Consider the following 19,407-nt stretch of genomic DNA (forward strand, 5'->3'; position numbering starts at 1 on the left):
AGCATGAGGATCGGGCACTGTGACCTCAAGATCAAACCCATTTATTGCAAATATTATTAGTATTTTAAGACTATGAAAAAGTGTTGGTTGGTCGGATAGTTCCAAAAAAAAAATGTAACAGAGACAAGAACAAATAATATTCTAGGATGTGACACATAAAAAATTCCACCCTAACTTTCTGCTAATGGCTCCTGAGTCGATGTGGATTGCCAAATAAGTTCCCCAACGACCGCACAAATGTTACGTTATGGTAGCAGACATATCCAACCTTACAATCCCGACTAATATCAATGCCAGCAGTAGGATGTAACGTTTGTGCGATCGTTAGAGAGCTTATTTGGTTAAGGGCAGAAAATTTTCTCAATTTTTACTAATCTTATTTCCCTCTTTCTTTCTATTTCGATAATGGCCGCTCTGCCATATATATGTCCAATACGAATACAATATGAGACAATACTCCACATCGACTGAGTAGTTTATTTACCACGCGGCAGACAGATACGGTTCATAGATTTTTTTACGTGAAATATACTAAAATATAAGAAAATTCACCTTTCTGTGAATAATGTTTCCAGTCGATTTTAACTTTGATAAACATTTCGGTATTTTACATTCATAATTTATTTTTAATATCAGCTAAGTATTTTATTACACAATATTTAAAAAAATAGAAACCAAATTAACTTTGAGACAAAATAAACATTAAATCAAAAATGAAAAATAAAAAAAGCTATTTTCTGATCCATATCAATCCTTTCTTTGGCATTACCAGCCACGGAAAGAAAAGGAGAGAAAATATGGACAACATTTATAAACAAGTAAATAAACCGAGTTAGATCAAAGCACAAATATCAATATCTAACACAAATATCACGCAATGATGTCCTTGTGAATGACATTCTGGTATCCGCGTCGCAAAACACTTGTAATAATGTAAGAGTTGAGAAATTCAAGATACATGGAAGCTGAAGCGAAGGCGTTCATATTGAATGGAATAATTTTTTTTGTTATTTTCAACCTCGGCGAAAAACTATCCTATTACAGAAGTACTATTTCTGGAATGCGGAATGCGCTTGAACGTAAATAAATATTATTGTAGACTAAAATGGAAGCATACGGAAATCAGTGGGGTCTTTGGCACAAGCTATAACCATGTATCTAATTGCCAATGTAAACTAAGCCATGTGTTAAAGTTTGAAAACATTTTTAGAAATTTGATCTCCACAAACTTTGTAAAACTGTAATAGCATAAGAAATTTGAATTTAGGGGCTGTTTTTATTTATTTTTTTAGTAGACAAAATATTTTGAATTTATTTATTTTGGACAATATATTTTGTGCAATAACTATGTTTAATTCTTGTTTTTGTTTAAATGAATACTTGATTGGATTTATGGCAATGGTTCTTTGAATCCATATGAAGTATATGTTCCCAATGGATGAAAACGACGTTCTTCCCCGCCAGAAACAACGCCAACCACGGTTTGTGGTTGTTGCTTCTTACGAGCTGGTTTTGTTGAGCCTTGGCAACGAAATGCAAATTTTAATTCAGTTGCCATTTCTGAGCATAATGAAGCCTGTGGAAAGATTTAAATAGAAATTAAAAACAATTTAAAATATATTTTTACTTATATGAAAAAAGTGGATTTGGGAAGAAATAGACCGAAAATTTTCTGTAATAGTTTCCCAAGCCCTGAACATAAAAGCTTAAAACTTCAGAACCCAAACAAATCCTCTATAGTCGACAAACTAAGCCCTACCAACTCGTAATTACAAAAATACTTCGGTTCTAAAAAATTTTCGGTATTTTTTCGGTCTATTTTTTGCCGGGTGTATTCTTCACACGCTTTTCGCTAATTAACTGCTACATATCCGAGATTTAAATTACATATTAAGATTTATTTTTAGTTTAGTGTACTCAATGGACAGTTTTCTACTTATTGTTGCACGGTAAGTTATACAAACAGCGATAATTTTTACCCCATTCAAAATAACACGTGCCATGAGCAGCTCGCAAAGGTTGGCTATTTCTCTCTAAAGCGGAAAAACGATTAATCTCGATTTTTTATTTCAATAATTCCATTTAAATACTATATAAGAAATGCATGGCGACAACTACACAATGCTGGTATGGTATAAAGATAGATGCCCGGGGATCTATGTTAGCATAAGTAATATTATAGTATTGAATAGGGCTATCCACTAGAAGTATTGTGCGTATGGCCAACTAGTATGGACCTGACACCCATACTGCATTGAATCATCCGCTATAGCTATTGCTATTCCTTCAATGGTGAAATCATTATGGCGTTCACACCGATACTGACGTAGAATGATATCCACAAAAAATTTCTTTCCGTGTAGACAATTCACAACTTGTTTCCCAGTATAATTAACTGTCTACACTAATTTTCATTTTGACCTTAGGTGTCAGAGCTGATCACTTATCGAGGTTAAAAATTCAAATATTAGGATTTTAAAATTTTATCAACATTCTTATAGGTAAGTTAAAAAAAAAAATCTTTGAAAAGCATAAATTTCGAGAAAATTTATGTAGTTCGTTTCAGATTTATGTAGATTCTTTCAAGTAGAAAATTTTATATTTGAAAATAGTTGTGAGATCCGTATTCGGTATACATTTAAGTTTTCGAAACCGTATTTAAAAGGTGGTTTTACAGAACTTTGTATTCGAAAACTATATCGAAAACAAATTATATTTGTTAAAAAAATAATTCAAAAGCAAAACTTGGAAATAGTTAAGTAGTTTGTACTAATTGTTAAGCCCATTGCGAATATAAATTTCTAGTAAATTGCATGTTTTTGAACAGTGTGGCTTTGATAACTTTTTTGGTGTAAAACTTACCTCCTATGAAATCCAAATTTCGATATAAGGCAAGCAACAAAAAATTTTGACACAATAAACATAGTCATTTCGCAAATAACAAAATCATATTTTTTGAAATTTTCATTTACAAATTAACTTATAACTAATTTATATCCTAAATCTTAAAATTACATACTTTTCTAGATATATACACAATTTTTGTTAAAATAATTTCGTTTATATAATTTTTTAAAATTTAATTTATATATATTTTTGTTTTATAAATTTAGATTTATTATTTACAAGAAAAAACAATTTAATTTATTAACTCAATATTAATTTCTTTTTAAATATTATAATGATTGCTTTATTTAATGATTTCGTCGTGATTAAATCGGCTAAAAATTACACATACACTTGTAATGAAATCATTTAGAGGTGTAATAACTCTGTCTGAAAAAGTTAATGGTTTGAAAACTCTATACGCTCTTATCTTTTTTGGGTTAAACTGTTGCCGGGAGGACTCCTAATAATTTTGAGTTTAAATTCAGTAGGCCCCTCAATAATTAAATAAATACTCGCAGGCTCATAAAAACAATAAAAAATGTAATTTTATAAAATAAATATTATTAAAAGGGGCGACTGCAATGGGCATTTGAACCAAGGATAAATTCATGTTTAATAAGGATGTCATTACCGTATATTATATTAAGGCAAGTCGAAAAGAACCGCTTCCGATCCAATATGACGCTTAGTTTAGGCGGTAGATTTAATTTTAGGGTAAATTATGACTTTTTTTGAAAAGTGTATTTCATCTGTGCGGTTGTCGTGGCATAAAAAATGGATATTTCAAACATGATACATCGGCTAAAACCATCCCTTACCTGATCCGACACTAAATTTGGCCTGCGGGCCTAATTTTTTGAAATATAGACAAATTATTAAAATATGCATATTATGACCATGGAAAGTCGTATAAACCCATCTCCTGCTTTATTTGAGCAATTTTTTGGCCCGGAAACATTGGCAAACTATGTTTCGAATCGAGTATAAGAATGGTTTTATTCGACTCTTCATGGTCCAAATACTCGGAGATCATGACGGATGTCAAATTATATCCATTTTTGTAAAATAATCAATATTTTCCGAAAAAAGAGATTCCACACTTAACTAAAAAGTTAACGAATTACAACGGTAGTGGTTTTTTGTTTTGACCAAAATATGTAGAACTGACAATTTGATCGAAAATTGATCCATTTTTTAAAAATTGGGGCCAAATTGAAAAATGTGTCTATGCATCCATGTTCATTGCACAAATATTGAGTCGCATTGTTCGAAATTTCATTTTATAGTTTCTGAAAACTACATACAAAGTTTCAGAGCTGTATCCAAAAGTATCCACATGTGAATGCAAATTGAAAAATTGATCCATAAAATTGAACAATAAGGCAAACTGATGATTGTGGATTTAAAAAAAAAAAATTTCATCTTGATTTCAATTGCAAGTGCTTGTTTCATTTTTTTCCCGGAATAAAACTATTTATAAAAGTAAATAAAAATTGATTTTAGGTTATAATTTAATTAATAATTGTCTTTATAATTTTAGGCCTGAAATTTAATGATTTTTTTTTAAATAGTTTATATATTGTCATAATTTTATGTAGGAGTTGTATAAAAATTTATTAAAGAATATCTATTTTGATTGTTTTAAAATTGTGTTTTAAAAATATTGTTTTATAAAAAAAATATTAAAAATATAAAGAAATAATTGTTTACTCCACACATGTTTAACGTATGGAAGTTTATATCGAGGCGTTTAATCAGAATAGTACATTACTCTGGCTTTACAGGAATTCTTTAAGAATACTATTGATTTGAATTCAATTGCCTTTTTTTGGTTCAAATTATTGTAAATTATGTTTTTAGATCATTTTAATCCGTACATTTGCAATAACCACTTCAAAATTTGATTGAGAAAAAGGTTTCATTGACTTTGGAAACTAAATGTATATTAATAATTTTGGAGGAGTTCCAAAAGTTTGAAGAAATTCCTTAAAATATTTTTATTTCCAATATTATTGAAAATTATTCTAGGCTGTTTTCAAATCTGGTTAAAAATTTGATAGGGATAAAGATTTTCAAAATATCTTAAGGTTTTATGGATTTGAAATTCCATATGTAGTTTTTTTTTTTTATTTAGCTGAAATATTTGTTTTCTTTGGGTTCAAATGTCTCTTGAAAACAGTTTTCATATAATTTCGAAACAAAATATTTTTTTGGCTTTTTCGATATTTTTAAAAAAGAATAAGAAAAATTTAGAAATCCCAAAATTATACTTTTGTTTCCAACATTAATGAAAATTTTATTTTTGGGCTATTTTAGGCAATATGAAATACCTTCCGTTTTACATTTTTGAATTCGATATTATGACTGCTCCTTAAAGAGGATATCTTAAAAAGCGCCAATCTTAGATGGATGGAGGAACGTACTTGTGGTACGACAAGAGAGATATGGTCTGAGTACAATCGTAGGCGTTTCGAAGATCTTATATCGCTTTCAAGAGCTGCCAGTGTATCACGTCTGTTGCAGGAGCTGTCACAGCGCGGAGGAGGAGGAGGAGACGATGTCTCATCTTCTTTGTCACTGTTCATCTCTTGCCATCCATCCAAGAGATGGACTTATTTGAGTCAGCTTCTCTTTGACGATCTCACTGAGCGAAAGTCCATTGACGGCAAAGCACTCTTGCTATTCTTAAACAGCTTAGAGTGGTTCATGGAGTAATCAACCCTTTTTCGGTATCACAACGGACCCCATGGTCTAAGTTTCCCATCCCAGGACAGATACTCGAACCTAACCTAACCTGGATTATAATTGCTTGGAGAAATAAATCCCATGGAACTTTTTTTTTTCTTCGTATTTTTGAGATATTCGACATATCCGGCTATAATTTAAACTTTCCTTGGGTCAAAATAACTATTGAGTGCCTCTGAAAATATCATAAAAACCAAAAAATTATTTTTGCATCTCTAATATTTCGCAAATGAATTTCTAAGTATTACCTGAAAACGCCCAAACTATGCGGAAGAAAATCAACGATTTTCTAAATAATTAAACTATTTTTAAAAACAATTCTAGGATTTGTATAATCAATTCTTGTGTTTTTAAATGACATATTGGCAGTGTTTACTTTAAATTATTAAAAAATTTGTTTAACTTGTGGTATAATCAAAACATAGTTTATATTTTTTTAAATCGCTTAGTATAGGAACGAGTAGCGCGATTGTACAAAAATATAATGAGTGAAATTTTTCTTTTGAATTATCTTGTGACCATAAAAAAATGTTTAGAAAAGATAGGTACTTTTTTTTTAAGAATATTTAAAACGCTTTCGTACGTGTGGTGCGTAAAATGAAGCCTGAATTACCTTTGTTGGAAAAATTTCACCCGAATAATTTTTCTTACACATACACACTACTGTGCCTCGTACTAATTATTTTTTTTAAGTTTTATCTGCGAGTAATCTTTGTTTATAATAAATTCGTTTATTCAGTACTATTTACATAAATATTAAATATTATTATATTTTTTCGATTTTTAAAACAATTTTTTGCGTCGTTATTGCAAAATAAATATTTTTTGTAGTTTTATTTAATAATTATTATACTTATTCATTTAATTCACGATTAATAAAATATTTTTAAAGTTAATTTTTCTTTTTTTTAAGAAGGAAATTCTTCGTGTCCATATTCAGCCTTCGATCATACAGTTAGAAAACATTTCATTTTTATATTAACAATTTTATAATTCTTTTTAAAGTTAGGTTTTAAACTTTTTACGATATTAAAAAAAAATTATTATTTATTTACAATTTTCTCCGTTTATATTATTCTGAACGTTTAATAATACGTGTAGTCTTTAAGACTACACGTTTAACTTATAGCTACGTGTCGTTAAGAATGGAGCTCACCCTTTCCTCAACGGCAACTTTTCGTGATTTCCATACAAATTCACAAACGGCCATAACACATGCCACTCCCATGCCACCCATTAATACAACAAATACACCACCAACATTTGCTAAACCCAATTCATTTGCTGCACTACTACTTTTTGTTGCGTCATCCTGTTATAACAAAAAAGAAATGAAATTAATATTAACAAAGTTTCTAAACACGTAATATTAAATTTTGTTAAAATTTACCCGGCAAGTCCCTCCGCCACGTTTCTCTTTCCACCACCTGGTTTTCAAAATATGTAATTTTCCTTCTTCTTGTAATTTTAGTACAGCTCCACTTATTGCAGTGCGGAACGGAGAGTCTGTTTAAATCATACAATACTTTAGTATTTTAATCGAAATTTGTATAGAGACAAAAGTCTGGAAACATGAGAATACGTCAAAAAGTAGACATGTGGTCGTAGACATGTGGTCAAAAGTCTAAAACTTAACTTTGTAAAATTAAATAAAATCGAAAGTATTTTAATACATCAAGAATCAGGTTTGCCAAATTGGATTTGTCTATCTAGTTTGCACCTTATTGCATTAGTATAGATATTACAGATGCCAAAGGATGGCTTTACAAATTACGCTCTCTTTGCGATAAGGAGTCCGGTTTATCCAGATGCCATTAAAAAATGTTCTTATTATTCAAAAATTTGTTCATGTGTTCGATTTGCTAACACCTGGCAAGTGTAAATCCTTTAGGAGCTCCGATGACACCGACAAACACACAGATACACACGTCAAACTTAAAACACCCCTCTTTTTATGTCGGGAATTAAAAAATAGATTGCAATCAAGTATTTTAATGGAAATTTTTGTTATACTTCTTTTAGCGTTATAGTTACAATTTTTTAGCGCCATGAAGCTGGTCAAAAAACGAAATGTTCCTCACAATAGATAAGGATAGATAGATGATAGATTAAGTGGCTATGAACACTATTTGTTAATATTATTATTTGCTAGTATAGAAGAAGTACAACTTTTTACGTGCGTACAAGACACGCATATTTTTCTTTTAAATAAATTATTATTACTGAATATATTGACTAATGATCTTGAAAGACAAGATTTTCTTGAAATATCCAAATTTCTTCCCACACAAATGAAAAAATAGTATAAAAAGCCATCTTTTGTAATTTTGTCTGGTGTAATCTTATTACACCGCTTGCCTTATGGATGTAATACCAATTCAAAATGTCCATCTCATAACCAAAATATGGCAGGTCTTATCTTTGAATATAAAAAATTGATTGAGTAATTGTGGTCACAGACTTTTGCAAAATTAAGAACCTATTGCTAAATAATTACTTGGAGGCATTGCTATTCCATATCCTTTTGAATCCAATAAAGCTCCAACTTGCGTAAGATCACAATTTCGTTCTACAACATATTCAATTGATGTGGATTCCATTAGAAATGCATAGCTGCCGGAGCCTTTAACAACACGTTCAACGCCTTCTCCATTGCTTGATGTAAATACAGACGGTCGTGCCGATTCCATGAAAGACCACATTCGTTGATATGTTGAGAAATTTGAATCCTAAAAAAAATTCAATTAATTTTATGTGCTTGATATTTGGTACATTTATTGGCTGTACTTCAGTAGTTAAATTCACGAATGTTATTTGACGCCTAGAAGCACATTCTAGCAGATTTTAGCACAAGTGAGCGTTCATTCTAGTGAGCGTTTTATTTCGTTTTGCTTTATTAGTCGAGTTTCCTTTCTTCTTTCACTGTACTATAAATTCATTTAGTCTTTTTCATAATTAATGATAAGACATAATCATCTGTCAGCATACAGTCAGACAAGTTTACCAGAGAGGTATTATGGATTTCCATGTTCAAGCATTGATATTTTTAGTTAGATGTACAGTAAAAAATAAATAATTAAAAAATCAAAAATCCGACTGTGTTAAGTAAAATCTGAAAACAAAGAAACAAGTCCAGTAGTTTACATAGCGACTTTAACAGTCGGGTAGTTATTGGGAAAATTTGAGTCAGTCTAGATTTTCAACAGTCCCGACCGTGGGGGCTGAGCGATATTTTATTTTTGAAAGTGCCTACGGGACGCTTGTATTTCCTTATTCGCCTCTGATTCATATAGTAGTTGTTATGAGAAAAACAATACTTACTCGAAAGAATGCTGCAGTTGAACCACCTCGTAAAGCGCCATATTTTATCTTAGTTTGTTTAGCTAAATCTTCAGCACTTTCAATCGGTGAATCCATACGTTCTACCGTCAAAAAAGCAGCCAAATTAGCTGTATATGATGAAATCATAATTAATGTAAAAAACCACCACATTCCAGCTACCATTCGTGTTGAAACAGCTCTAAAATTAGAGAAAAATTAATTACTAACATTACACTTTATGAGGTCCATTGTAGGCGATAATAAATTTGACTGTAAGCTTTTTTTGTAACCGCTATATACAGATTACAATGTCATTTAAAATATACGATGTTCTCTAAAGGCGAAAACTGGGCGACATGTAGCTCGATATTTGTTGTCAAGTGTTGCTTATTGTAGGCGAGCGACAACGTAGGACAAAATTTAATTAAATTTGTCCAGTTTCCATGTTGCATGCAACAAGCCGCACCGATCCGTTCATTGTTGGATAGACGACGAAACTGTTCAACTTTTAGCATGCGGCAAGGACTTCAATGCCGCTACATGTTGCCTCAGGAATTGCGCTTTAAGGGACACATTGGAATTATGTGTTACGAAGGAAACAAAATTAGCACAAAACATTTCCAATCCTATATTCTCTTGACGAGATTTACCCAATATTTTTTTGCATTCTCTGCTATACAGATCTCTTCTATGTTTTTCTTATCATTAATATCTATGAGTGATAAAATAGTGAAGTGCAGAACAGAGACATAGAAAAAAGATCGAAGTACGTTTCTGTATGAAGTTTTGTAATTTATATCACTGTATTGTCCAAATTCGGTAATTATAGAACAACTTATACATTCTAGAAACTGAAGCACTAGAGACAGAGGGTAGAAATTATGGCCTAGAATCTCCTTCGTCACAGCGAAATTTTGAAGCAACAAAGCTAAAATTTATTCCAGTTTTCAATAACAATTGTATGTGATAAAATGGGTTTTTAACCTCCGACGAAAAAGAGGGGTGTTATAAGTTTAACGTGTCTATCTGTGTGTCTGTATCTGGGATCCTATTTTCTAGACGGATGAACCGATTATAATTTTTTGTTTTATTTTGAAAGGTAATTTGATCGAGCGTATTCTTAAATATGTTGCAAGAAAGTCTGGAGTAGGGGAAAAAGATGGCGAAGGGCCTTGGTTTATGTACTCTATTACCCTTAGCTTTTGGAGTGTTGAGGAGAGATATGTGACTTTCTAGTCTGTATATAGGGGTCATATGATTGTGTTCACACCATAATTTTAGTATATTCAGACGACTGATTTATTTTTCTTTTAATGGAAAAGAATTGGTATATATAAAACAAAATGAGTTCAAACATGCAACAAGGATAAACAACACTACTTTATAATCTATCATACTATTTATATTTAATGAACTAAAGTGAGACAAATGATAATAGATTGCAAGCCCATAATAAAACAAAATTTCTATGATTCTATTTCTGATTTGTCTTCCATTTGGCGGATTGGTAACTGTAGTTAAAGAGTCGAATTTAAAAAAATCTTGTGTTTCATTTTTCGTTTTTCGATTGGGGGAAACTACTCTATAATGATCCCTTAGGGTTAATTTATCCCTTAGGGTTAATTGATGAGTTTTTGTTTTAAGTAAACTATTAAAGCCATCTAGTATATTTATTGATAGATGGCTTTCACGTTATCAAATTAATCGTTCAACAAAGATTAATGTCGATGTATAAGCTATTTTGTGTTTCGTACCAAAAATATTAATTTTACTGCTTTTGATCTATGACAAGACAAACTTGAACGTAAAATTTATTTTCTTGTGTAAGCTTGCGCCAGCTTGTTGTTTTACTCTTGACTTTTAATATAACACATTTTGATAGGCGTGTAATAAATTTCAAGGCCAGTTTTTATGACGATATTCAAATATGTCGTTAAGGGAAAAATGATCCCTATTTTGTGTGTAAAGTTATAATAGGTAAAATGATTCCCCATCACGTGGGGCGGTACTTGAATGTGTTTATTTATATGCTTTTACCAGTGATTTTTGTTTTCATACTAATCGTTGATGCAATGTAAATGAACAATTGATATTTCATGTGAGCTATTTGGTAAAAAATACAATGGGCACATTTTACCTACCAATTCTTAGGTCAGTAAAACGATCTCTTTTGAGAAATATTGAATAGTTCTAAAAATTTGAACACATCAAAAGAAAGTGACATACCGATATTATTGTAACACTTGAATTAAGAAACTGAAAATATTTCGACGTTACACATATTTCGAGTAGTTTGGCTTTCTTAGGGGAATCATTACAGGACATCTTCCTATATTTTACTCTGGATTTTATGTAAAAAAACAAGGATAACATAATACGTAGAAACAAAACGCAACTTTCGATAGGGTTAAAATTGAAATGCAATTATTGAAAAAATTTCCAGATCATTCGAACATTGTAAAAATCCTAATCATTGTCTCTATTATGTTGCTAATAGATTCCTGTTATAAATAGATAACGTCAAAAAACATCGACTTAATACATAAAATCGACACTTAAGGTCCGATTTAAACTTAATTTTTCTTTATTAACAAACTTATCTTTATTAATCGTCCAAAAAGCATATAAAAAGAATCAAAGAACATTCGCATCATTATTGGCTCACGGTCTAAAAAAACTCTATATTGATTCACAAAAAGAATAATTCTTATTGTGTTAAAATAAATAATTTTTTACTGTAACTTCAGATTTATGTCACTAAAATACAAAAAAAAAAGTACTACATTTAACGATTTATATTTAATTTGTCTTTTGTTATTTAATATAAAATTTATGATGTCTTCCGACATTTTATTCTATTATATTATTTCGTAAAATAAATGTTGCATCATTATTTAATGGAGAGTGATTATTCTGGATAATTTCTTATCTTATTAAATACAATTATATCAAAATTGCCTTTTTATAATATTATATACTTTGGTACTACTTAACAATAGAAAAAAAGTTGAAAGCTTTAATGTTGAAAGGGGCTAATTTTTATTTCCGTGCAAGTTATCGTAATGTACGTTTTCTTATATAATGACTGTTTCATTAACCAGAGTGCAGTTTTTCGATTACACACATAAAAAATAAGAAGAATTCTATAAAGTATGACCTTCATTGCACTTGATTGAATACCAAACCCGATACTTTTAATTGATACCTTGATTTTAATCCTTATAGGACCCTTTAACTAACCCGTGGGAGCTAAGGAACAGGAAAAAATTTGTTATATTTTAGAAAGCTCAAACCTATTCTAACAAAAGTTTAAAAAAAATTCGATGGGTATTTAATTATTATTGATCTATTTAAAAGTATTTTAGCACTCACTCATCAAGTCACTTTAAAAAAGTAGATAAATCGAAAACAGTTTTAACGGATCAAATATGTTACAAATACTTCAAGTTCGAAATATACTAAACTTACTTCTTTGAACGGACTGTGCTATAAACGTGTGTGTATTCATTGAGTATGTAACACAACTGACGACTAACTAATCTTCTTAAATCTTGACCATTTTCGAGATAGGGAGAAAGAGGGAAAGGCAGAAATAAAATTAGTGAAAATTGAAAAACGTTTCTGATCCTTGCCGAATAAGTGTCCTAACGACCGCGCAAATATTAGGTAATGCTGGGAAACACATCCTTCCTTCTCTTCTGGACTAATAATAATCAAACCATGTTATAGTTTCTCGGGCGTTTGGAAGAAGAGAGAAGGGTAGAAATGTCTGCCAACAGTTTGTAACGTTTGTACGACCATTAGAGAGCTTAGTTGGTAAGGGGTAGAAATTTTTGTTTTTACTAATTTTAGTTTTACTAATTGTTCTCATATTCGATTCATACGATTCCTATTTGCTGGTTATGATTAAGACTCTCCTAATATTTTCTAATTTTCTAACAATATGGTTAGCCAAAAATACAAAAAAATATTTATATGATACCTATTTACTATCTTTTTATGTTGTTTAAAATGTTTTAGACTTTTCCACATTTTTTATGGTGACACTTACTTAGGGGCAATATTTGAACCTTGTTGCATGAGGGAACCAATTGTAAACCATAATGAGTTGAGTAAACTGAATTGATTTTCTAATACGTCTGGTTCATCGTTACATGGGTGTGGATTATCCCATTCGTATGGGCTGAATCTAGAAAATAAAATGAACATTTTTTGAAATAACTAATAAATTTTACTTACTTTGGTAAAAAATCACATCCTTGTTGCATTAAAGATCCAATCGCAAACCACATACAATTTAATAATGTAAACTGATTTTCTAAATGATCTGGATCTGGATTGCATGGATGTGGATTATGCCATTCGTATGGAGTAAATCTTTATTTTTGTTTTAAGAATGTAATATTATTATTTGAATGAAAAGAAATTTAACTAATAAAACTGTGATTACCTAGTATAGCCAACAAGTTCATATTGTTTAAAATATTTTGTTTTTGCCAATATTTCATAAATTATTAATAATACAGTAACAATGTCGTTCAAAAGTACGGGATAGTCTGCATTAAATTCGGTAGTAACGATTTTTTGCAGATTTATTTATGATATTGGTCGAATGAATAATCCAAGTTTGTGACCTCAAGCGCTGAACGAAACTTTGTCAAAAATCGAATAATCCGTGAAAATTTTGAATCTGTGCGAAAGTCACAAGTATTTTTACGACCAGTATTTCTATATTTCATCAATTCGACCTTGTCGACTGGACTATTTTCTGTATTTTTGTTTCATAAAAACCAAGTTTGAATTAATTTCATAATAACACACAGTTTTATTAGATTTTAAAAATGATAATTATCATTATTAGTTACCTGGCTAAAATGAATAATAAAACAGAAACACCCAAATATGCTGTGACCATATAAATCCAAACATCCAACGATAATGGTGATAAGAAGGAAAATAAATTTGGTGGTTGTTTAATTGGTTTTCGATATAATATACTAATTCCCAGATTCATAAATGGCATTGTAAAATCTACAGCTTGTTCACGATCATATGTTATCGTTAAATCTGCAATAGCTAAATCAGCTTTTTGATCTAACAATTCTTTTATCATACCATCCCATTCCTTAGTTTCACGATTTAATGAACCATAACGACCATCTGGTGCTAAACGTATCGTATAATTGAAACCTAATATACGTGAAATTTCATGAATCAAATCAATTGCATAGCCTTCAAATTGATCATTCCCTGTTAGCTTTTCACTGGAATCTTTTCGCATGCAGTATGGTGAACTCTAAGAGGAAAAAAAAATTTATTTAATTTTATTCTGGTAGAAAATAATTAGTAAATAGACGTACGATATAAAAAGTTGAACGCCGAATGCGTAAAATTCACTAAAATTTATGTGCAACACTAAAGGCTGATAAATGATTACACGACGATATGCAAATTTTGAAGCAACCAATGGGTGAATGAGCTATTCTTTGTTGTAAGGAAAATTGTGCATATAGAAAGAGATTTCAAACAAAAGTTCTTTGTTTTTTAAGAACATTTTACATTAAAATTTTTGTTTTATCTCTAACGGTATACAAGATGGGTTATATGGACCCAAGAAACAATTGGCTTATATTTATGAACTCAAACTACAATAATATCTTTTTCGTTTTTGAGTTACCGTGTCGACGGACAGACAATCGGAAATGGACTAATTTGGTGATTTTAAGAGCACATATATCAAAATTTTTTTCGTTTCATCAATATTTTTAAGCGTACAAACATGGGCCTAAAATTAGTATACCTTGATGCGTATTTCATATATATAGAGGGTATAAAAATAATAGAAGCCACTGATGCAGGAAATAAAAACTCTACAACCTAAATTTAAGAAAAATGTATTTACCAAGATGGTTGTTACTACAAAAGTTTTATTTTGTAAAATTTCCACAATTTGTGTATAAGCTTCACCATATGATCGTGTAAAATTGACACCTTCTGTTGAATTCCATGTACCAATTTTTTTCAGACCATCCTTGTTTAATTCAACAATATCCAAAACAAAATCACTACGAAATCCTTGATGATCAAATTTGATAACACCAGTCAAACCTTTCATTTCCACCTGCAAAAAAGAAAAAAAAGTCATATATAGAATTCGTATCCAATGTTTTGCATCAATTTTGTGTAAAATTTGAAAAAAAAAAAGCTTTTTTTATATTCTTGAATGAACAATCTAAAGCCAATTTCGTAATTATATTTGTTTTTCTTCTATTTTAGCAGTATGGTTGGATTATTGTGTCTATTGTGATTTAGACTTTTTACTGCTATCAAGTAGAGGAAAAGCTTTTTCGTATGTTCATTTAAAAAAATTTTTTTTTTCTTCATGTTATGATTTAAGTTTGTCTAAAGAAGGATGTTGTATAGTGAACAATTTATTGTGTATCAGGAGTGACTCAAAGCTCGCTTTACTCCATCTAGAACTAGAAGTATGTAGTCTTGAATCTAAAAAATGACAGTTGACTAATTGCAATAATGGAAAATTTCTTTCATTAAACTGTCGTTGTATAAAATAAGAATATACTTGTACAAGTCTGTGTTTATCCTACAAATGCCATCGTAGTGTTCTTCAAGAGTGCAACCAACGGTCGACTGAAAAAATTATAACGTCATTATTTAGAATTGTAATTGTTTCCGGATCTACCTTACACTTCAGATTTGATTCTAAGCAACTTTTATTTGTTCGTAAGTTTAACAAAATTCTGACGGGGCAGAGATGATCTTCAAATTTAAAGTATGCGATCGAAAACCTCAAAAAAGGAGAAGATATGGCTTTAATGAAGAGATAGAGAATAGGCAAAAACTATCCCCTTTTTGATGAAGGTTGAACAAGATTTCTCAGAAACGCATAGAAATGATTTGTCAAAAATGGATGTTGTTTTTTGATAGTATCAGCAATTTTTGACTCACCTTATGTTTCAAAACTGATAGTTAGATGTTATTTGGAGTTGACCCTGTATTCTCATTCCTTGACAATAGACTTTTTTTTTGTAAATAAAACCATGTCGGTTTTTTTTCATATACTCGGAAATATTATCTATGTTATATTATTTCAACACAAAAATTCCTCAAGGATTTAAAAACAAGTAGTCTGTATGTGTGTAATAGCAACTACAATGATATAATATCAACAAAAATATATATTACCTCAAACCCTTTAGCAATTTTCCACCCGCACACACTAAATATGACTTATTCTCCCGAGCTACCACTCTCTTTACTATTTTGTTAGATGAATATTATAGACCGACCTTTAACCAAAAAGTGGGTCGGACTCTTGATTCTGATGCAACTCATATCAATTGTTTGGAGTCTTTCATAAATCATTTCTACTCCAATAATTTTCATTCACGTTTTTGATATATAACGAATAAAAATTTATATAAGAAAGAATATTTGTTGACTTTAAGTTGAGAAATAGTTATTGAAATAAATACCACGATATTCGAAATGAACGAAACGTAAAATGGCGATTCAAGAAGAGGAATATAAAAGCGTCCTCAAGAATCACCGACTCGAAAAATCGTATGTTACCTTGCATTGCAAAACTTTACCTGCAAAGTTAGTTTTTTTAATCCACTAGGCCCACTAGGCTAATAATAAGATTCTGAACCGTGATATGCGTGAGTCTGAATCGGTCCTATACGTGACTCTGAATTGCTTAAATGGATAACTGTTAAAAACAAAGCCCTAAAACAATTCTGGTTAGTTATTGAGAGTTTGGACACTCCCATTTCACAAGTGATACCAAATTTTTATCCAACTAACAGATATAAATTACGGTTGATAAACGAATTTTTCAAACTCACTAAATGATTTGATTTTGTGATAATTTTATATTATTATTTTTTTAAGTGTACCTCTAATTTTGATGTGAGTTGCATCTTTTCGGGCTAAGGACCGGTCTATAATATTTCTGTGTATTTTTTCCATGTTCCTGTTTTGTGGATGTGTCGTGATGATAGATGATTTTAAAATTTATATTACCCAATGGTATTTACTACACTGACTATCCCTAAAATACAGCTATACAAGGCAAATGGCGTTCATAACCGGATCAGTATAAATTATATTTTTACATTAAGGATAGTTTAGACAGTTTATCATTCGTAATATAGAACTTATTTGTGAATAAAGTAATTACTATTAAAATCTCTTCTTGTAATTAAAAAATTGAAAATTAAATGTTGTTATAGCTGGCAGGACCAATATTTGCATAATCTATTGAAACTGATCGGTTAATTAGAGGAATCAAACGAAAAATGGAGATTGAAAGAGGAATAAATAGAGCAATCAGAATTTGAAAATGGAGAAAGGCGAATCCCGAATAACAAACGGAAGGCTATGAAGTTCATCATATTTTTAATGGCAAAGACATAATTATGGTACGAGAACAGGCAACGTTTCGACACTTTATTTTTAGACGGCAGAATTTCAGATATTGTTTTTTTTTAACTGAGAAGAGGAAGAAGTACGTCTTACACATGAGAGCGATTTACTAATAATAGATGCGCGCTAGTAATGAAATTGAATTTCTATTTGGAAAATTAAAATAACATCTGTTAATTATAAAACTAACTCATACTAACACAAGTGAAAACAAACCTTCTTGTTCATATTTTTTGTTTACTTTCTTGCATACAATTTTTAAACGTCAAAGTCCTTAAAAAACACAAATAACTTTGCCGTGTAAGCTTAATTAAAAACCTAAAGTTAATGTAAAAAAAAACACTCGCACCAGGAATCAAACCCGGATCTCTTGCATTCATGCCAGGCGCCTTATTTAATTGGGCTATACGAGCTCTAAGCACGAAGTGTAATTTTTTCTTATGATCAAATTTTTATTTTTGATTGTTTTTCCATTCTCTTTAATTGAAAACAATTGATTGAGTTAGTTGTTCAATTATGTCTAACCTTGCATAGAAAAAGTCTTTCAGTCAAAAATCAGCGTCTGCATTATTTTTATAAACTAATAAAAGTCTTAAAACGAACCCATTTACAGTGGTTTTGATCGATATTTTTTAGTCTTCGAACATTTTTCAAAGGATTTTCAAAAAAAAATTTTTTATTATCGAAAATTTCTTAAGCGACTCGCTAGTTGAAGCTATTAACTATTTTCAATTATCTTTTATACTTTTGGGAAAAGGATTAGAAAAATTTAGCCTTAATTAGCGACCTCGTGAGAAAACAATGATATTTAAAATGTTTCAAACAAATACCAACTCAAACTCACTTTTAACGTCTTGTATAAATCTCTGTGATATCATAATATGGCTTGTCAGACTTGTTGACATACTGTATGGCATCAATTACTTATATCTTGTATGATATTACCATGGATATATACTATAATTACTACATATGTGGGTAACAGCACATTGAACGGTCACAAACTGACTGGTTACATATTAATACGACATCAACAGAGGAGGAGTCAAAAGGACTGCGTTTAAACATCTCAAAATTTTTCTCTATTTTATATATTTTTTTACATTTAATTACTGTATTTTAAACAATATTTATATTTTTTACTATGTTATAACGGTGCAAGCAATGAATTAAAAATATACAAAAAATACATGAATATTCCCTATTATATTTCCTGGTATATTTAAAAAATATGAATTTTGACATTTCAGAGACAAAAAAGTGCATATTTTTGACAAAATTTATGATATTAACAAAATAAAAAATAGAATTACTTGAAGAGAATAAAAAAGTATTTTATACCTTTAATACTTTATAATCGCATGTGCAAGATTTCGACATACTATATTATAGAAGTAGATAACTTATAAACACCTTTACTAATGTGTACATTTGTATGTTATGTAGTAATATAGAGTACCTACTACAGGTGAAAATCTGATTTTTGTTTATACAATTTGTCATTGTAAATAATAATATACCATTTTTCAACACTTGGGATATCTGTTCTTTTATGAAAGTCAGTTTTTCCTAGGTATATTACCCTCATTTTATTTTTATTTTCTGAAAAATTTCTAACTATAAAGTACAATTCGAGTAAAAAAAATTTGATTAATATTTGTTCACTTTGTTAATGAAACTCACACATACAAATTTATGCTATGAATGTTAATGTCTTTGTATCAACGAGGGATTATTTAAACCTCTTAGATGAAAAGCAGCTCAAACATTATTAAGATTATAGGGAAAGGAAAATTATCTTATTTTCTAGGAAAATTAAACTAACACCGCGATTTAAATTATCATTTAAAAACATCTTGGTAAAATGTTTATCTAAGATGTTTTACATGGAATATTTCCAAAGAAAAGTGAACAAACGAAAGGTTTTTTTATTATCAGAAATATTTTTTATAAATATTTTAAATATAGTCATTATCTTTGTTGGTAACTCATATGAATTCGACATTT

At 30.0% G+C, this 19,407-nt stretch overlaps 1 protein-coding gene across 2 annotated transcripts in view; it reads right to left on the reverse strand.

Annotated features, from left to right (window-relative positions):
* Positions 1–707: 707 nt before the first annotated feature.
* Positions 708–19,407, reverse strand: part of LOC123299899 (glutamate receptor ionotropic, kainate 2) — a 288,313-nt gene continuing 269,613 nt past the window's right edge. The window contains exons 9-16 of one of the 2 annotated variants that reach the window (XM_044882307.1): positions 14,858–15,076; positions 13,821–14,251; positions 13,007–13,144; positions 8,956–9,154; positions 8,132–8,363; positions 7,025–7,140; positions 6,791–6,946; positions 708–1,576 (exon numbers count right to left, since the gene is read on the reverse strand). In XM_044882307.1, the coding sequence (XP_044738242.1) occupies positions 1,391–1,576; positions 6,791–6,946; positions 7,025–7,140; positions 8,132–8,363; positions 8,956–9,154; positions 13,007–13,144; positions 13,821–14,251; positions 14,858–15,076 (1,677 nt within the window). In that variant the 3' untranslated portion in view covers positions 708–1,390. Of the gene's footprint in view, positions 1,577–6,790; positions 6,947–7,024; positions 7,141–8,131; positions 8,364–8,955; positions 9,155–13,006; positions 13,145–13,194; positions 13,333–13,820; positions 14,252–14,857; positions 15,077–19,407 lie in introns of both variants that reach the window. The other variant, XM_044882308.1, reaches the window with a different exon arrangement.

The sequence above is a fragment of the Chrysoperla carnea genome, chromosome 5, assembly GCF_905475395.1.
Source record: "Chrysoperla carnea chromosome 5, inChrCarn1.1, whole genome shotgun sequence".
Taxonomy (NCBI): Eukaryota; Metazoa; Arthropoda; class Insecta; order Neuroptera; family Chrysopidae; genus Chrysoperla; species Chrysoperla carnea.